This window comes from Triplophysa dalaica, chromosome 18 (assembly GCF_015846415.1).
Source record: "Triplophysa dalaica isolate WHDGS20190420 chromosome 18, ASM1584641v1, whole genome shotgun sequence".
NCBI classification, from domain to species: Eukaryota; Metazoa; Chordata; class Actinopteri; order Cypriniformes; family Nemacheilidae; genus Triplophysa; species Triplophysa dalaica.
In genome coordinates, this window is record NC_079559.1 from 20,739,052 (window position 1) to 20,754,394 (window position 15,343).

The 15,343-nt window shown below is 40.1% G+C and overlaps 1 protein-coding gene across 1 annotated transcript; it reads left to right on the forward strand.

Moving 5' to 3' along the window:
* Positions 1-379: 379 nt before the first annotated feature.
* On the forward strand, positions 380-13,541 carry LOC130407088 (taste receptor type 1 member 1-like). The gene is made up of 6 exons (XM_056729744.1): positions 380-561; positions 735-1,032; positions 8,728-9,474; positions 9,587-9,799; positions 9,877-9,997; positions 12,607-13,541. The coding sequence occupies exons 1-6, from the start codon at positions 380-382 to the stop codon at positions 13,539-13,541; spliced, it is 2,496 nt and encodes an 831-aa protein (XP_056585722.1).
* Positions 13,542-15,343: the final 1,802 nt, after the last annotated feature.

The following is a 15,343-nucleotide window of genomic DNA, read 5'->3' on the forward strand; positions in this document are numbered from 1 at the left end:
TTTCAATCCAATTGAGCCATCAATCTGATCACAAGTGGATAATTCTGTTGCAAGTTCAGATATTTGTTCTAAAAACCAAAGCATTTGGGTTAAAACAATCCTATGTCCTATATTGACTTACGTTGAGTTAAAAATAACCAAGCATTTTTTTGTGTGTAAAGTAATACAATTTTACATTTTAATTTTGCATCTTTTTTTGTGGTGTGGTGTAATGCTCTATTTAATAACTGATTGGCATATGCTTATTTGTTTTTGCTATGAAAATTGTGTCAGTAAATATAGTGGTTTATGCAAATTAAGTATGGTATATGAGTCTACCTTCTCTTCAATGTAGATCACAACGCAAACATTTTTCATGAGAAACATCACATCTGTAATCATGATTCTGAGTCGGGCTTATATTTTCCTTGTAAGCTTTACTAATTGTTTTTTTTTCAAAGTTTCTTGCGCTTCATCTGAGTTCAGCTTGGATGGCGATTACTTGTTGGGTGGCCTTTTTCCAGTACATGAAGTTGAATTGGCGCCATCCATGTTCTCCCCAGCGGCCATTGAATGTAAAGGGTAAGCAAGAAAGTTTTATTTCTTTTTTCATCAACTAAATGCTTTTCACATTCTTAGTCTTAGATCATCACAGGCAGTACTGAAAATTCTTCAGTATTTAACATTTTTAGTGATCCGAGGCAAAACTTCAACGTGAAATTAAATTTTGTTGGTTCTCTTGCTGGTGTTTCTAGGCACACTTTCACAAAATCTGGCTATCAGATGCTCCAAGTAATGAGGTTTGCTGTTGAGGAGATCAATAACTCTACCACCCTGCTGCCCAATGTTTCTCTGGGCTATGAGATTTTTGACCATTGTTCCGACACTAAGAACTTCCCATCAGTCTTCAGTTTTATCTCACAGAATGGATCGATAAAACCTCAAGAAAAACTCAACAGCCATCATCCTAAAGTGATTGCCTTGACAGGACCATATGGAAGCACAAGAACTATCACTATTGCACCACTGGTCACAATGGACCTTATACCATGGGTAAATTATGTTATACTTCATCAGTTATATTTTATGATCCTCATATAAATGAATAGTTTATTTTTGTATTTGTCTCCATTAAGAAAAATCTTATTAACCCATGGCTGTAGCTTTTGTCATATTTAAAAATGAAGCTCTGAATGAATAATCAGCAGTTTAAAACTCTTCTGCGTTACTCGTATATAATTCAGTTCACACAGTTTACAAATTGTTCATCCCAATTCATCTCAATCCCAATTGAAATTGTTTGTTTATTTTCTTCTTCTTCCCCAATGGGAGTCTATAGCAGTCCAGAACCATAAAGAGGAAAATCATGAAATTTGGCACACAAATTTTGGAGTCTCTATCTCACCAACATTTGGTCACTCTACTGTACCAGAACCAGTTCAAAATTTCACTTTTCAAATCATTATAACTTTTGAACCCTTTGGTCAACAAAAATTATACTTAGCAGATCTCATTCCTCTCATCAAGCCTTACATTAGGACTCCGACCATAACAGTAGCCGCGATTTTGAAAATTAGAGTATTCTGTTTCATTGCTACTCCTCATTTAAATCTGGTCCAATCTAAACAGATCATCTTCAGACCAAGCCACACAGAAGTGACTGAACAGAGTTTAACAAATATTGTCACAAACTTAACAACGTTGACCAAAAATGAATCAGAGGATGTATCTCAGCAATTTTTTGATCAATCGATACAAGGCATCTGTAATAAGATTCAAGTAGGGAAGGAAGGAGGTGGGAACCGGCAAACATTTAAACAAAGATTTAATACAAATAATAACAGCCGGCGGCCCCTCATGGACGACCGCCGGCAAACAAAACATAAACATAAATAAATACAAATACAAATACAAATACAAATACAAATACAAATACAAATACAAATACAAATACAAATACAAATACAAATACAACCATAACACATGTTCGGGCCCGGTCCTCTCTCTTCGACGGTCTGGTCGCTTGTTTCTTTTATATGCTCCCAATCTCCTACGTGATTCGAGCCCGGTGTGCGCACAGCTGGCGCTCATTCACAATTACTCACCGGACTCGAACCACAGTCTCGCCCCGCCTACTCTACTACAACATCATTGACACCTTGGCCTAGGGTCTATGCCAAATTTGGCAACAGTGCCAACTATGGGTCATGTGATTAAACTTTAAATTATGGTGGCCAAAAAGATCTAGTCTTTAAATCCAAATAAGTATAGTGACCTACAGTTTAATTTTTTTGTTATTTATTGACTCATTTACTTAAGGTTTTATTAAACAATAAAACACAAAACAAAGACCCACGATGGGGTAAAACAGGAAGAGACAATAATATAAAAGCACATAACGAAGACTGACTTAACACCAGACTAATAAACACTTGACATTAACTAAACTAACGACTGACTAGACATGACAGGATAACAGAGACAGGAACACGAGCACAAGTAACAGGTAATCCAAACGAACAAGGCGTAGAGGCAAGAAAACACACAGACAAATGTAACGCAATGACCGAACCAAAACAATGAAACCTGAGGACTATTTAAAGGGGAGAAAATCAACAGGGAACAGGTGTGAGGCATGAACTGATTAACAAGCAATAACGAGACACCACCAGGGGCCCCCTTGAGAACCAAATAGAAATCTTTAACTTGCGGATACACCTTTACAGGAATCATGTGGAAATTTCCTTTTTAATAATATATTTTTTAAATTACTTTACTCAGTCTTGGACATCATGTTGTGACATGCGGGTGATGTGTTGATGTGTCTTTACTTATGGGCATGGCTTTAAAACAGAGCAAACCGTCTGTAGCGGGGAAAAAACACCAGCATCGCGAAGCAAGAGAACATGTGTTTTTCACAGTCTTATTTAGTTTTGTCTAATTATTTTGTCCTTAGTATTAGGTGTTGATACATGAAGTACCATGACTTCAAAAGAATTGTATTTAAAATTAGACTTCCACTGGCATAAAGCTGGTTTGACATTGGGCGTTTGATTGTCTGAATTTAGGGACCATGTCCAAAGTTTCCTTTGCCCATGATAATATGTCATTTTTGTGTCATCACATTTAGAGAACTATCAATGTGTTTTCGTATGCTTAGCTTTCTCCAGTAAACTATATGGTTTTAATACCATATGAAAAGCTGGGTTCAAGCCCTTTACAAATCATTCATACCTCATATTTCGTTCATACCTTGTACTGATGTGGCAAAAGTTGATTTTGCGGTTCAAAAAAAATCTCTCAGACAAAGAAGGTCCAGGTGTCAAAGATGTTAACTTTATTTTTCGAATCAAACAAAGTGAGATGTTCCCCAGGGCATTTGAAAATCCAGCCTACTGTTATAGAAAAACTTCTGAGAGAAGTACTCCTCAAAAACCAATCAGGTAAATTCACGTTATCTCTTATTTTCGTTATCCAATGCTTTGATCTGCCAAGTTTATTTAATAGGCCACGAGGTACGTATCTTACCGTGGTTCATTTGTTATTGTCTTATTTTAAAAACAAATTTAGATTCAGTGGGCAAAATTTAAATAGGTATGAAGTCATCAAAAACTGCTGGATCATGCACAACGAACAGTGGAAAAGTACCCAAGCTTCCGAGAGAACAACATGTCACAAACTCTAGAACTTTCAGGCCTCTGGCCTTTAGGCCTCAGACACATCACTGGATTTTACCTTGTTACAGGCGCTCAAATGTGCTCTAAACATGCTTAAAATGACATAAAGTGCATTTATGTGAATAATCATTGAACAGATATACAGATTATGACATCAAATAATTAAATCATCATCACAAACTAATTTTAATGCAATTATTTTTAGATGTTTCCACTGATACACATATGTCAACTTACATTGCTACTGTTCCTATGAATACTTCTGAATACTTTTTAGGTATAAATGAATGAATAGAAAGAGATCTTTGTGAATTTTTATATAAATCCTCACTCAGCTCCTGCTCAGCACAAGGTTATCATGACCTGTTTGTAGATTGTAGTCATAGTAACGTGGTGGAATGTGCCCAAATGTTCCTCAGGTATGATTGGGGCCGGAACAAGTCTTCTTGATACTGTTTAGTTATTTCTTGTCCACCACAATTACATAATGGTCATCATGCTATTTGCAGATTGCTATTTTTCAGTATTAGCAAGTGAATTCCAGAGGTGATACACATGATATTATAGAATAATAATTTAATGAAAACCCAATTTTGAAAAAAAAGACTTTCAACTTTCGACATCCCTGAAAAAACAAGTATTTGCGCCATATGACCCCTTTAAAAGTGAATATGAAGTGAATATTATAAGTGAATTTTATCCCTATCAAAGGCTACACTCAATGCTGCGTTTCAAACGCTATGGGAGAACAGTCTTTGTTTCGACAGTTGTGAAGCATGTGTGTCAAACACGGCAAAAAATATTTTGGCATTAGATAACCTTGTCAGATGACGTGGCTAATTACACCCGCACCTGCCGGTTATAAATAGGCGTGAATGCGGACGCGTCATCAGGTTCTTTTGTCTAAAAGGACCGCTTTGTGTGTGCGTGTGTTGTGAGGGAGAAGTCTGCCTCTTTGTTGTTTTCAAAGTCTTTCAATATAAAAAAGATATTACCAAGATTCTTACACTAGTGACCAAGCACTTAGTGAGTTACTTAGCCTAGTGTAGAAATAAGGAAAAATAATTAAAACCATGGCTGACTCGGATCAGAGATGTGTTCCTCCCTGTGTTTTCAGACCTACGCTGCACCAGAGATTTGTCTCTCCACGCAACCAAGCAGACGGCCGTGCCATTGGCCGTTCTATGGCTGCTAGGGTTACTGTGGAGAGGCACCTGTGGTTGAACACACAGGGAGAGTTTGGCGAGTCGTGCCCCCGCTCGCAGAGGCAGGTTAGCGGCCCACCGTGCCCCTCAGGCCACCTTGGGAGGGCCGAACCTGAGGCGCTTTATCTCTTCCAAAAAGAAGAAAACCCGGGAAGGGGTGCCTAAAATTCAAAGAGAAACAAGAGGGTTCTCTTTGGTACCCTCAAAGGGCCGCTTTGAAATCCCCGCAGCTATCAGCGTTTCAGGGATTAGCGGTCTCAAAAATAATAAATATTCGGTCGTCTCCAGCCACACTGCAGGGCACTCGAATGTCTGGCATCCCCCCAACAGGACGAATTGTCGACATTGATACTCCTTTCAGAGAAGCTGGCAGCGGAAACTACTGCCAGGTATCTCTCCATGGGAAGAAAGGACTGTAACCAAAGGCTACAGAATTCAATTTGCAAATCGCCCTCCGTGTTTCAACGGCGTGGTCTCCACTTCTGTGCAACCGGAGCAAGTGCATCTGTTGACACAAGAATTACAAGCTCTGCTGGACAAAGGGGCCATAGAACATGTTCCTCTTTTAGACAGAGAGTCAGGCTATTACAGCCGGTATTTTCTAGTCCCTAAGAAGAGTGGGGTGTTGCGTCCAATTCTAGATCTTCGCGGATTGAACCGCTACTTGAAGACACTCATGTTCATAATGCTCAATCAAGAAGATTGTGTCTCAAATTCAGTGTCACGACTGGTTCGTGACGATCGATCTCAAAGACGCATACTTTCACAAAGAGATCTTGCCACAACACAGAAGATTCCTGAGGTTTGCTTACCAGTATAGGGTTCTTCCATTCGGCCAAGCCTTGTCACCCCGCACGTACACAAAATGCATTGATGCACCTCTGGCTCCTCTGCGACTCCGGGGCATCCGCATTTTGAATTCCATAGACGACTGGCTGATTTTAGCTCAGTCTCGAGAGCTAGCGCTTCGACATCGGGATGTCGACCTAGCTCATCTCAAAGCTCTAGGGTTGAGACTCAACATCAAAAAGAGCGTTCTTTCCCCTACGCAAAATACAGCGTATCTCGGGGTCACTTGGGACTCGATCGAAATGCAGGCACAACTGTCTCCTGCACGTGTCGAGTCCATCCAAAACACCCTGAGTAGCATCGGGTTAGGCCAGAAAGTGACAAATCATTACTTTTAGAGACTTCTAGGTCTCATAGCGGCGGCATCCACAGTGATACCTCTGGGCCTCCTGCATATGAGACCATTTCAGTTGTGGCTCAGAGCCAGGGGGTTTCATCCAAGGGCCAACCCCCAGAGGCATATAAGGGTGATGCGCCAGGGGCTTTGCACCCTTAGTATGTGGTTCAGACCTTGGTTTCTGACTTTAGATCCCACTCTCGGTCTGTTTTGAATTTGCAAGATGGGGTGCGGTCTTAGATGGCCATCCAGCCCAAGGGATCTGTAGAGTTCATCTTCTCTATTGGCACATCAATTGCCTCGAAATAATGGCTGTATTTCGGGCCCTTAAATACTTCCTCCGGCAGTTACAAGGCTATCATGTCCTAGTGCGGGTGGACAACACTTCAGTAGTCTCGTACATAAATCACCAGGGCGGACTGCGGTTGCGCTACCTAAACAAATTGGCCCAGCAGATTCTCCCTGGGCAGAGGGCAAATTCCTGTCCCTCAGAGAACTTCACATCCCGGAGCATATGAATGTGGGAGCAGACATGCTGTCCAGACAAGCTGTGACAAACGGGGAATGGAAACTCCACCCCGAAGTAGTCGAACAAATCTGGGAAAGATTTTACGAAGCCGAGGTGGACCTCTTTGCTACGCAGGATCAGAGGATGTCCCCTCTACTTCTCTCTGACTCATCCAGCTCCCCTGGGTCTGGACGCGATGGCTTATACGTTGCCCAGACTACGTCTTTACGCATTTCCTCCGACAGCTGTGCTCCCGGGAGTCCTGGCGAAGGTCCGTCAACAGGGGTCTCGCCTCTTATTGATAGAATCTGGTTCTCGGACCTAGTATCCCTCCTTGACGACTCTTCATGGGCAATCCCAGTCAGGAGAGATCTTTTATCCCAGGCACAGGGGACAGTGTTCATCCACGTCCCGAGCTATGGAACCTCCATGTCTGGCCCCTGAGGGGGACCAGCTGAGAGGCACTGGGTTCCCGCCTGACGTAGTAGAGACTATTCTAAGTGCTAGGGCTCCATCCACTAGAAGGTGCTACGCCCTTAAATTGAGCGTTTTAGACAGATGGTGCCTTGCACACCATGCAGACCCAATTCACTGCCAGATCGTTTCAGTATTGTAATTTCTGCAAGAGAAACTGTCCTCAGGGATTAGTCCCGGTACTCTCAGGGTTTACGTGGCCGCCCTTTCGGCCTACCACGCCTTGATTGATGGGGTTTCTGTGGGAAAACACCCTTTAGGCGCCCGCTTTATTCATGGAGCGAGGCGGCTGATGCCTACTTCTAGACAGACAGTCCTTCCATGGGACTTAGCGACTGTGCTCGACGGTCTAGTTAGCGCCCCCTTCGAACCTATGGAGTCAGCGCCTGTCAGGCTTCCAACCTTTAAAATGTTTTTCTAATGGCAATCTCCTCTCTTTAGAGAATCTGAGATTTGCAGGCGCTCTCGACCTCACCGTCCTGATTAAATTTTGACCCTGGGATGGGTCAAAGCCATTCTTCATCCTCACCCGAGTTATCTGCCTACAGTTCCGTTCTCCTCCGTCGTCCACAACATCAGAGCAGGAACGATTACACCTACTGTGTGCAGTACGTGCTCTTCAGACTTACGTCCACCGCATTAGCCAGTGGCGTAAATCAGAGCAACTTTTTATATGCTATGGGAGCCGCAACAAAGGGGCGGCTGCAACCAAGCAAACAATATCACATTAGGTTAGGGATGCTATTGCTCTGGCCTATGAGGCTCATTCCACAAGGGGGTTTCATCTTCTACGGCCTTAGCAAGCCGTGTCCCCTGGCCGCAAGTGTGTTATGCGGCGGGCTGGTCCTGTCCTGCACACATATGTCATATTTTATAGTCTGGATGTCCATGCCAATCTGGGCTCATGTGTCCTGGAGTCTACATCCCAGAGTCATATCTGAGGCCTCCTCTCGGATTGAGCACACAAGTCACACAACATTGGGGGATCCAGACACTTCCAGTGCGGTGGCGTTGGTATTCTCGCTCCCATAGCGTTTGAAACGCAGCATCCAGTGATAGGGATCGTCTCGGGTTACTTGGCTGTAACCCTTTTCCCTGAAAAAGGGGGAACGAGATTTTACGCCTCAATTCCCGGACGTCCTTTGAGACAAAGTTGGAACCTGATGACGTGTCCGCATTCATGCATATTTATAACCGGCAGGTGCGGGTGTAATTAGCCACGTCACCTGTCGTGGTTATTTAAAGCCGAATTTTTTTTTGCTGTGTTTGACACACATGCTTTACAACCGGTCAAACAAAGACTGTTCTCACATAGGGTTTGAAACGCAGCATCTCATTCCCGCTTTCTCAGGGTACAGGGTTACAGCCAAGTAACCAGAGACGTTTTCTCTGCAGTATTTGAGGTCTGAAAAAATACAGATAATATTTTCTGTTATTTTAACCTGTTCATTGTATGCAAATAAAAGCAAAAAGAAATTGCAAGTTTATTTGTGTATTTTTCATTTTATCATGTTATAATATTAAGTAAAAAATATTACTAAAAGGGGCTTTCCTGTAGCTCAGTGGTAAGAGCACGGCGCTAGAAACACCAAGGTCATGGGTTTGATCAAATACACATAAATAATATATGTATGTGTAATTTGATAAAAGCGTCTGCAAATGTTTAAATGTGCAAAATTGTTTTCTTCCGTTTCAAAGGTGAACTACGGAGCTTCTAGTTATGCCTTGAGTAATAAACTTCAGTATCCATCTTATATAAGAGCAGTCCCTAGCAACAAAGACATGATAGAGATGATTATTCACATCATACAGTGGTATGGATGGAACTGGGTTGCCTTTCTTGGAGGTCCAGACAATTACAGTGAAGATGGTCTAAGACTGTTTTACAAGTATATAAGCAATACTGGCATTTGCTTGGCCTATCAAGAGACTCTTCAAATACGAGGAAACTACAATCAAACACTTAAAAATATCAATATGCTCAACATTAATGTCATTGTGGTGTTCGCTGTGCCAATATATGCAGAAAACATAGTGAGAGCTGCCATTGCAAACAACATCCGAGACAAAGTTTGGATTGCAAGTGAAACATGGTCCATGAGTCAGCAGCTTCCAAGAGAGCGTGGAGTTGAGAAAATTGGTACAGTTATTGGCATTACAGAGCGATTATTGTCATTGCCTGGATTTGATGAGTTTGTTTATAAATTCAAGGACACACCCAATGAAGATAATAATAGTAATGTTGAGAGTGAAGTCCAGAATGAGATATGCAATCAAGAATGTAAGGAAAATGCATTGTTGACTGCAGAGGACATTATCAATGAAAATCCTTCATTCTCCTTTGCCATCTACGCTGCCATGTATTCAGTAGCTCATGCTTTACATAAAGTTCTGCAGTGCAACCTGAACGAATGCTACAAAAACACAACAGTAAAGCCATACATGGTAAGTGAATTATCTTTATAAAGAAACATGAATACATCTGTTAGTTTATTGTAATCATATTATATTGTAATCAATATTAATTGCTGTGTTATGTCCTTAATGTGTCAAACAGATTATAAAAGAAATTAAAAACTTGGATTTTCCTCTCAATGGGCGTCAGGTGAAATATGATGTTAATGGTGACCCAACCATCAGTTATGCAGCTGTGCTGTGGCACACTGAAACCAATTCTCCACGGATTGAGATGGTGGGCACCTATGACACATATCCAGAAGTTGTCTTCACCCTTGACAACACTCTCATGCCCTGGCGTAACAACACATCTGTAAGTAGGTGGTTTTGTTGATCTTTACATTTTATTCTAGATACTTCCTTTTTAACAACAATTTCTGTTCTTTAAAGGTTCCTTTCTCAAACTGCTCTGTTGAGTGTAGGGATGGATATTCGAGGGAACATGAAGGATTTCATGCTTGCTGTTTTCGGTGTAAAAAATGCCCACAAAACACCTACGTGGATTATTCTCGTAAGTACCTTGGAAAATATTTTCTACATTAGCTATTGTTTCTTGACTATTAGTCTGGCTTTAGGAAATCATTTATCCTGTCATACTGTTATGTCCTTATGTGACCTTAATGACACGCAAAGACAATTGCTGCGTTTACTCAATTTCTATTTACTGGGGCACTCTTGTGTTTTCTTCAGCACATCACAACATACAAGGGCATGAACTACAGCGCCCTCTAGCACACTGAAAACATTTTGGATGCATCACATATTCCTTCCCATGGTGTAGTTCAGGGGGCTGGCAATGTTGGTCCTAAAGAGCTGCAGCTGCAACCCTGAAAAAACCCACCTGCCTGTAGCATTAGTAATCCTAAAGACAACGACTTGATGCGGTGTCACAAGAGCGAGAGCGTTTTAAAGGATTTCATCGAATATCTCTCTCGCTGAAATCCGATGTCATCTACCTGGTGGTTCTTGCGGCGCCGCATCAAGTCGAACATACCTATTGATTAACATGTCCAGTTGTGTTTGATTAGGGCTGGAGCTAATCAGGAAAGACGTATATTGCAATTACGTGTATTCAATTTAGCAGGTTTAGTGAAAAGAGTCAACAATGAGCATAGTTTAAAAGGCATAGTTTACATATGCGTATAAAATGTTCTTTATCATTATTGGTGAATGCTTACAGTGTGTTCTTCTTCTGTGCCATCCTGCAGGTCCGTCAGGCCGTAACATTTAATGATCTACACAAGAGTAGTACTGACAGGAGCTGTGTAAAACAGTCAACCCAGTCTCATCAATTGCGTATAAATAACACGCTGTTGCATTATCATGTAATATGCGCGGCAAGTTCGATTTTGTGTGCAAATGACAAAGCCAACATTTGCGTGCACCAGGGTGGAGAGCAGCCAAGCCATTTAAATATGATCATGAAGAGGAAACTGAAATAATTAAAATAATACTGTTAGATTTGGGTTTTGGGGACAGGTTACTGAGACAAATTGCTCTTTAATATGCACACACATGTAAAACATGTCATGGAATTTGAAGGTGAGTGTTTCAAAGGGTCATATGGTTGTATATTTGTGATATTTCTTACTATTTACATGATTGCTCACATACAGGGCATCAATATATCAGATGGAGTGCACAGCAAAATGGATTTGATACTGTATCTTCTCCAAACTTTGGTACACTGGCAAAAAACTTGCTATGTGTAATCACAAACATTTTCTCATGTCAGCCATTTTTAATTGTGTAGTAAAAGGCAGTATTTTATAGACACTGTCTAGTCTAGGTTAACAGTTTTTGACCAAAATAACCTGCAATGTAGGCGAGACTTTTTGTTATATTCTAAAAAAATCTGGCTAACCAACACTTGGCCAAATTTGATTTTATCTCCCTGAATTGCATTTTAACTGTCTCCTGTTGAGACATCACTTCCCATTTCTTCCAGTCATCCTCTATTCCATTTGAAAACAGTCTCACATAGAGACACAGCACTAATAACATCATATATACAGTTGAAAGAAAAAGTATGTGAACCCTTTGGGCTTACTTGGATTTCTTCATAAATTGGTCATAAAATGTGTTCTGATCTTCATCTAAGTCACAACAATAGAGAAACACAGTCTGCTTAAACTAATACCGCACAAACATTATACGTTTTCATGTTTTTATTGAACACAACATGTAAACATTCATAGTGCAGGGTGGATAAAGTATGTGAAACCCTAGGCTAATGACTTCTCCAAGAGCTCATTGGAGCCAGGAGTCAGCCAACCTGGGGTCCAATCAATGTGATGAGATTGGATGTGTTGATTAAAGCTGGCCTGTCCAATAAAAAACACACACCAGTTTTGAGTTTGCTGTTCTGAAGAAGCGTTGTCTGATGTGAACCATGCCTCGTACAAAAGAGCTCTCAGAAGACCTACGATCAAGAATTGTTGACTTACATAAAGCTGGAAAGGGCTGTAGGGCATAGAAGTAAATCAACAACAGAATGGCTTCAACAGAAGAAAATACGCCTTCTGGAGTGGCCCAGTTAGAGTCCTGACCTCAACCCGATTGAGATGCTGTGGCATGACCTCAAGAGAGCGATTCACACCAGACATCCCAAGAATATTGCTGAACTGAAACACTTTTGTAAAGAGGAATGGTCCAAAATTTCTCCTGACCGTTGTGCAGATCTGATCTGCAACTATAGGAAACGTTTGGTTGAGGTTATTGCTGCCAAAGGAGGGTCAACCAGTTATTAAACCCAAAGATTCACATACTTTTTCCACCCTGCACTATGAATGTTTACATGTTGTGTTCAATAAAAACATGAAAACGTATAATGTTTGTGCGGTATTAGTTTAAGCAGACTGTGTTTCTCTATTGTTGTGACTTAGATGAAGATCAGAACACATTTTATGACCAATTTATGAAGAAATCCAAGTAAGCCCAAAGGGTTCACATACTTTTTCTTTCAACTGTACAGCCAAACTTATGGGTGTTCCAAAGTATGTGAAATATATCCTTGTAAATTTACCCTTGGTACTTGTCACCCCAGAGTCAGGCGACTGTAAAAACGATTCTTATGATTATGATTAAAGAAGTATACTAAATATTCACTATTTTTTTCAGGTGACCCTTATACGTGTTATCCATGTGCAGAGAGCGAATGGTCTGATGAGGGCAGCACAGCATGTAAGATTCGTTCTGTCGTCTATCTTCAGTTCACAGAAATCACCTCCATTGTTGTCATCTTTTTCACTTCATGTCTGATAACTGTGCTCATTTTCATCTTCTGTCTTTTCGCCTTCAACTATAACACACCAGTGGTGAGGTCTGCTGGTGGCAACATGTGTTTCCTAATGTTGGCGAGTTTAACTATGTCTAGCATAAGTGTTTTCTTTTTCTTCGGACAACCCACATCTGTTGACTGCATTCTGAGAAATTTCATGTTTTCGTTTTTCTTCACCATCTGTCTCTCATGTTTGACTGTTCGTTCCTTTCAAATTGTTTGCGTCTTCAAAATGGCTGCCGAGTTCCCTAAATTACACAGCCTGTGGGTAAAGCACAATGGCCAGTGGCTCTTCATCTTGTTTTCTTCTTTTATTCATTTTATTTCTTGTGTTTTATGGGCAACTGTCTCACCTGACCATCCTGTCAGGGACTCAGTTACATTTAATGATCAAACTATGCTCATTTGTGAAAGGAGAAACACGGTTACCATCAGCATCGTTTTGTTCATAAGTTGGTTTCTTGGTTTTCTGTGCATCTCGTTTTCTTACATGGGAAGAGATCTGCCAAAAAGTTACAATGAGGCCAAACCAATTACCTTCAGTCTGCTTATGTACTATCTGAGCTGGATTTCATACTTCACCATATATCTCACTTTTCAAAGCAAATACGTCCTGCTTTTGAATGCATTGGCCCAAATAACCAGTATATATGGAATTCTCTTAAGCTACTTCATACCAAAATCTTACATCATGTTATTTCAGCCCAAGAAGAACACTGCTGCATACTTTCAAACATCTATTCAGAACTACACCCAAACCCTTAGTAGGAGTTAAACCACAACAATTCTGTTTAGATGCCGACAATGTTCTTTTCGTTGTAGGATATTTTTGTAATTTAAATGTACACCCAAACCATTAGTAGGAGTTAAACCACAATCATGGTATAAATAAGCAGACAAATCAGTTGCGTTTAATTGACACATGAAACTGGATACCAATTTCTCTGTTATTACTACAGTGGTCTCAAACTCAATTTCTGGAGGTCCACAGCTCTGCAGAGTTTAGCTCCAGACCACACCTGCTTAGAAGTTTCTAGTAATCCTGAAGACCTTGAATATCTGAACCAGGTGTGTTTGATAAGAGTTGGATCTAAACTGCGTAATACAATTTTAGAAAAACTCTGTAGCATACATTTCTTACATTAAAACAAGTTATTTTGTGTTCTGTTGATACTGGGGTTCAGTTCAGACAATACATTTGTTAATGTAATTCATGTACATGGGAATTTAAGTTTTTTTAGTTTATAGTGATGTCTCAAGAATTATTAACAGCTTGTAAGCTTTGAAATTATCGTTGTTATCTGCAATGTTAACTATGTTTAGGGAAAAGTAATTGATCTAGAAACTTACAACTGTTAAGATTTTAAATAAAGCTCCTTATATTTAAGTTATTTTGCTGTCCATGTTATTTCTCTTAACACATTTTCCTAAAGTCTTTTTATTGACCAACATCTTCGTCAAAGTCTTGACTGTTAAAAAGCTACAAAACATTGAAATTCTATGTTAAACATGATTACCAGCAAAAAGGTAAGTAATTTACAGTTACTAACAATTAACACATTCATTTTGACACCACTAATATATTGAACATTTAAAATATTTAAGTCGTTATTGTCAAAGAATGAAGCAAATGAAGCAGTAAAACATGAATGTATTTTTTTTGGACCTCTACATGTGCAGATTAGTGAATAAGAGTTGAGTATTGATTAAGATGATATTTAACTTGGTTAATGAACAGAATACTGATAATATCCTTTTTCCGTTTGCCAGAGCACACACATGCAGATGGGGATTCCACAGGATAGAGAAGAAAACAGGAACCCTGGAGGATGGTATGGAGAATGACATTGGTAAACACTTGGGATAGTCAGGAGTAATAGGTATGTCACTAGGATTACCAGATGTGTGACTTTAATAACAGGATTAGTTTAGATACCTGGACACACAGAATATATATTTGTTTTAAAATTCCACAAGAGTGAGTAGATGTTTGACCATTTTGTATATATTAATCTTTAATGCGCCGCCTAAAATTGCACTGTGCCAGACCTCCATGGCCGCACACAGCATAAAGGGATCCTAGTCTAGGATCTGTTTAGTCCTAAAGTAAAATAAAAGCTGAAAACAGCTTTCACTGACATATGTTAAAATATATCAGTGCCATTGTTTAATCTCAAAATGCACACAAATGGTGCACTTTTTTCACAAAAGGCATGTCTGTAAAACGAGTTAAATGTCACAATTTAACTACGTTGCAGTCCTGGCCTAATCTAATCCCTGTGCTTGAAACCACAAAAAAACATACTCTATCTTAATACTAAACCTACCTTATAACCAAGAACATCCACACTACATCCACTCACAAATATATATACTTTACCTGTAATCTGGGAGATGGAGAGGCCGGCTAGTGGCAGCCACTTGTAAATTCCAAAACACATCGCTCACACACACACACACAAAAGTCAAATACACAACCCCCAGTGTGAATATACCACTAAATAGCAGCAAAAACATACAGACTACCCCCTCCAAACCCTACAACTAAACAAGTCAAACAAAAAAATTCAACTGCAC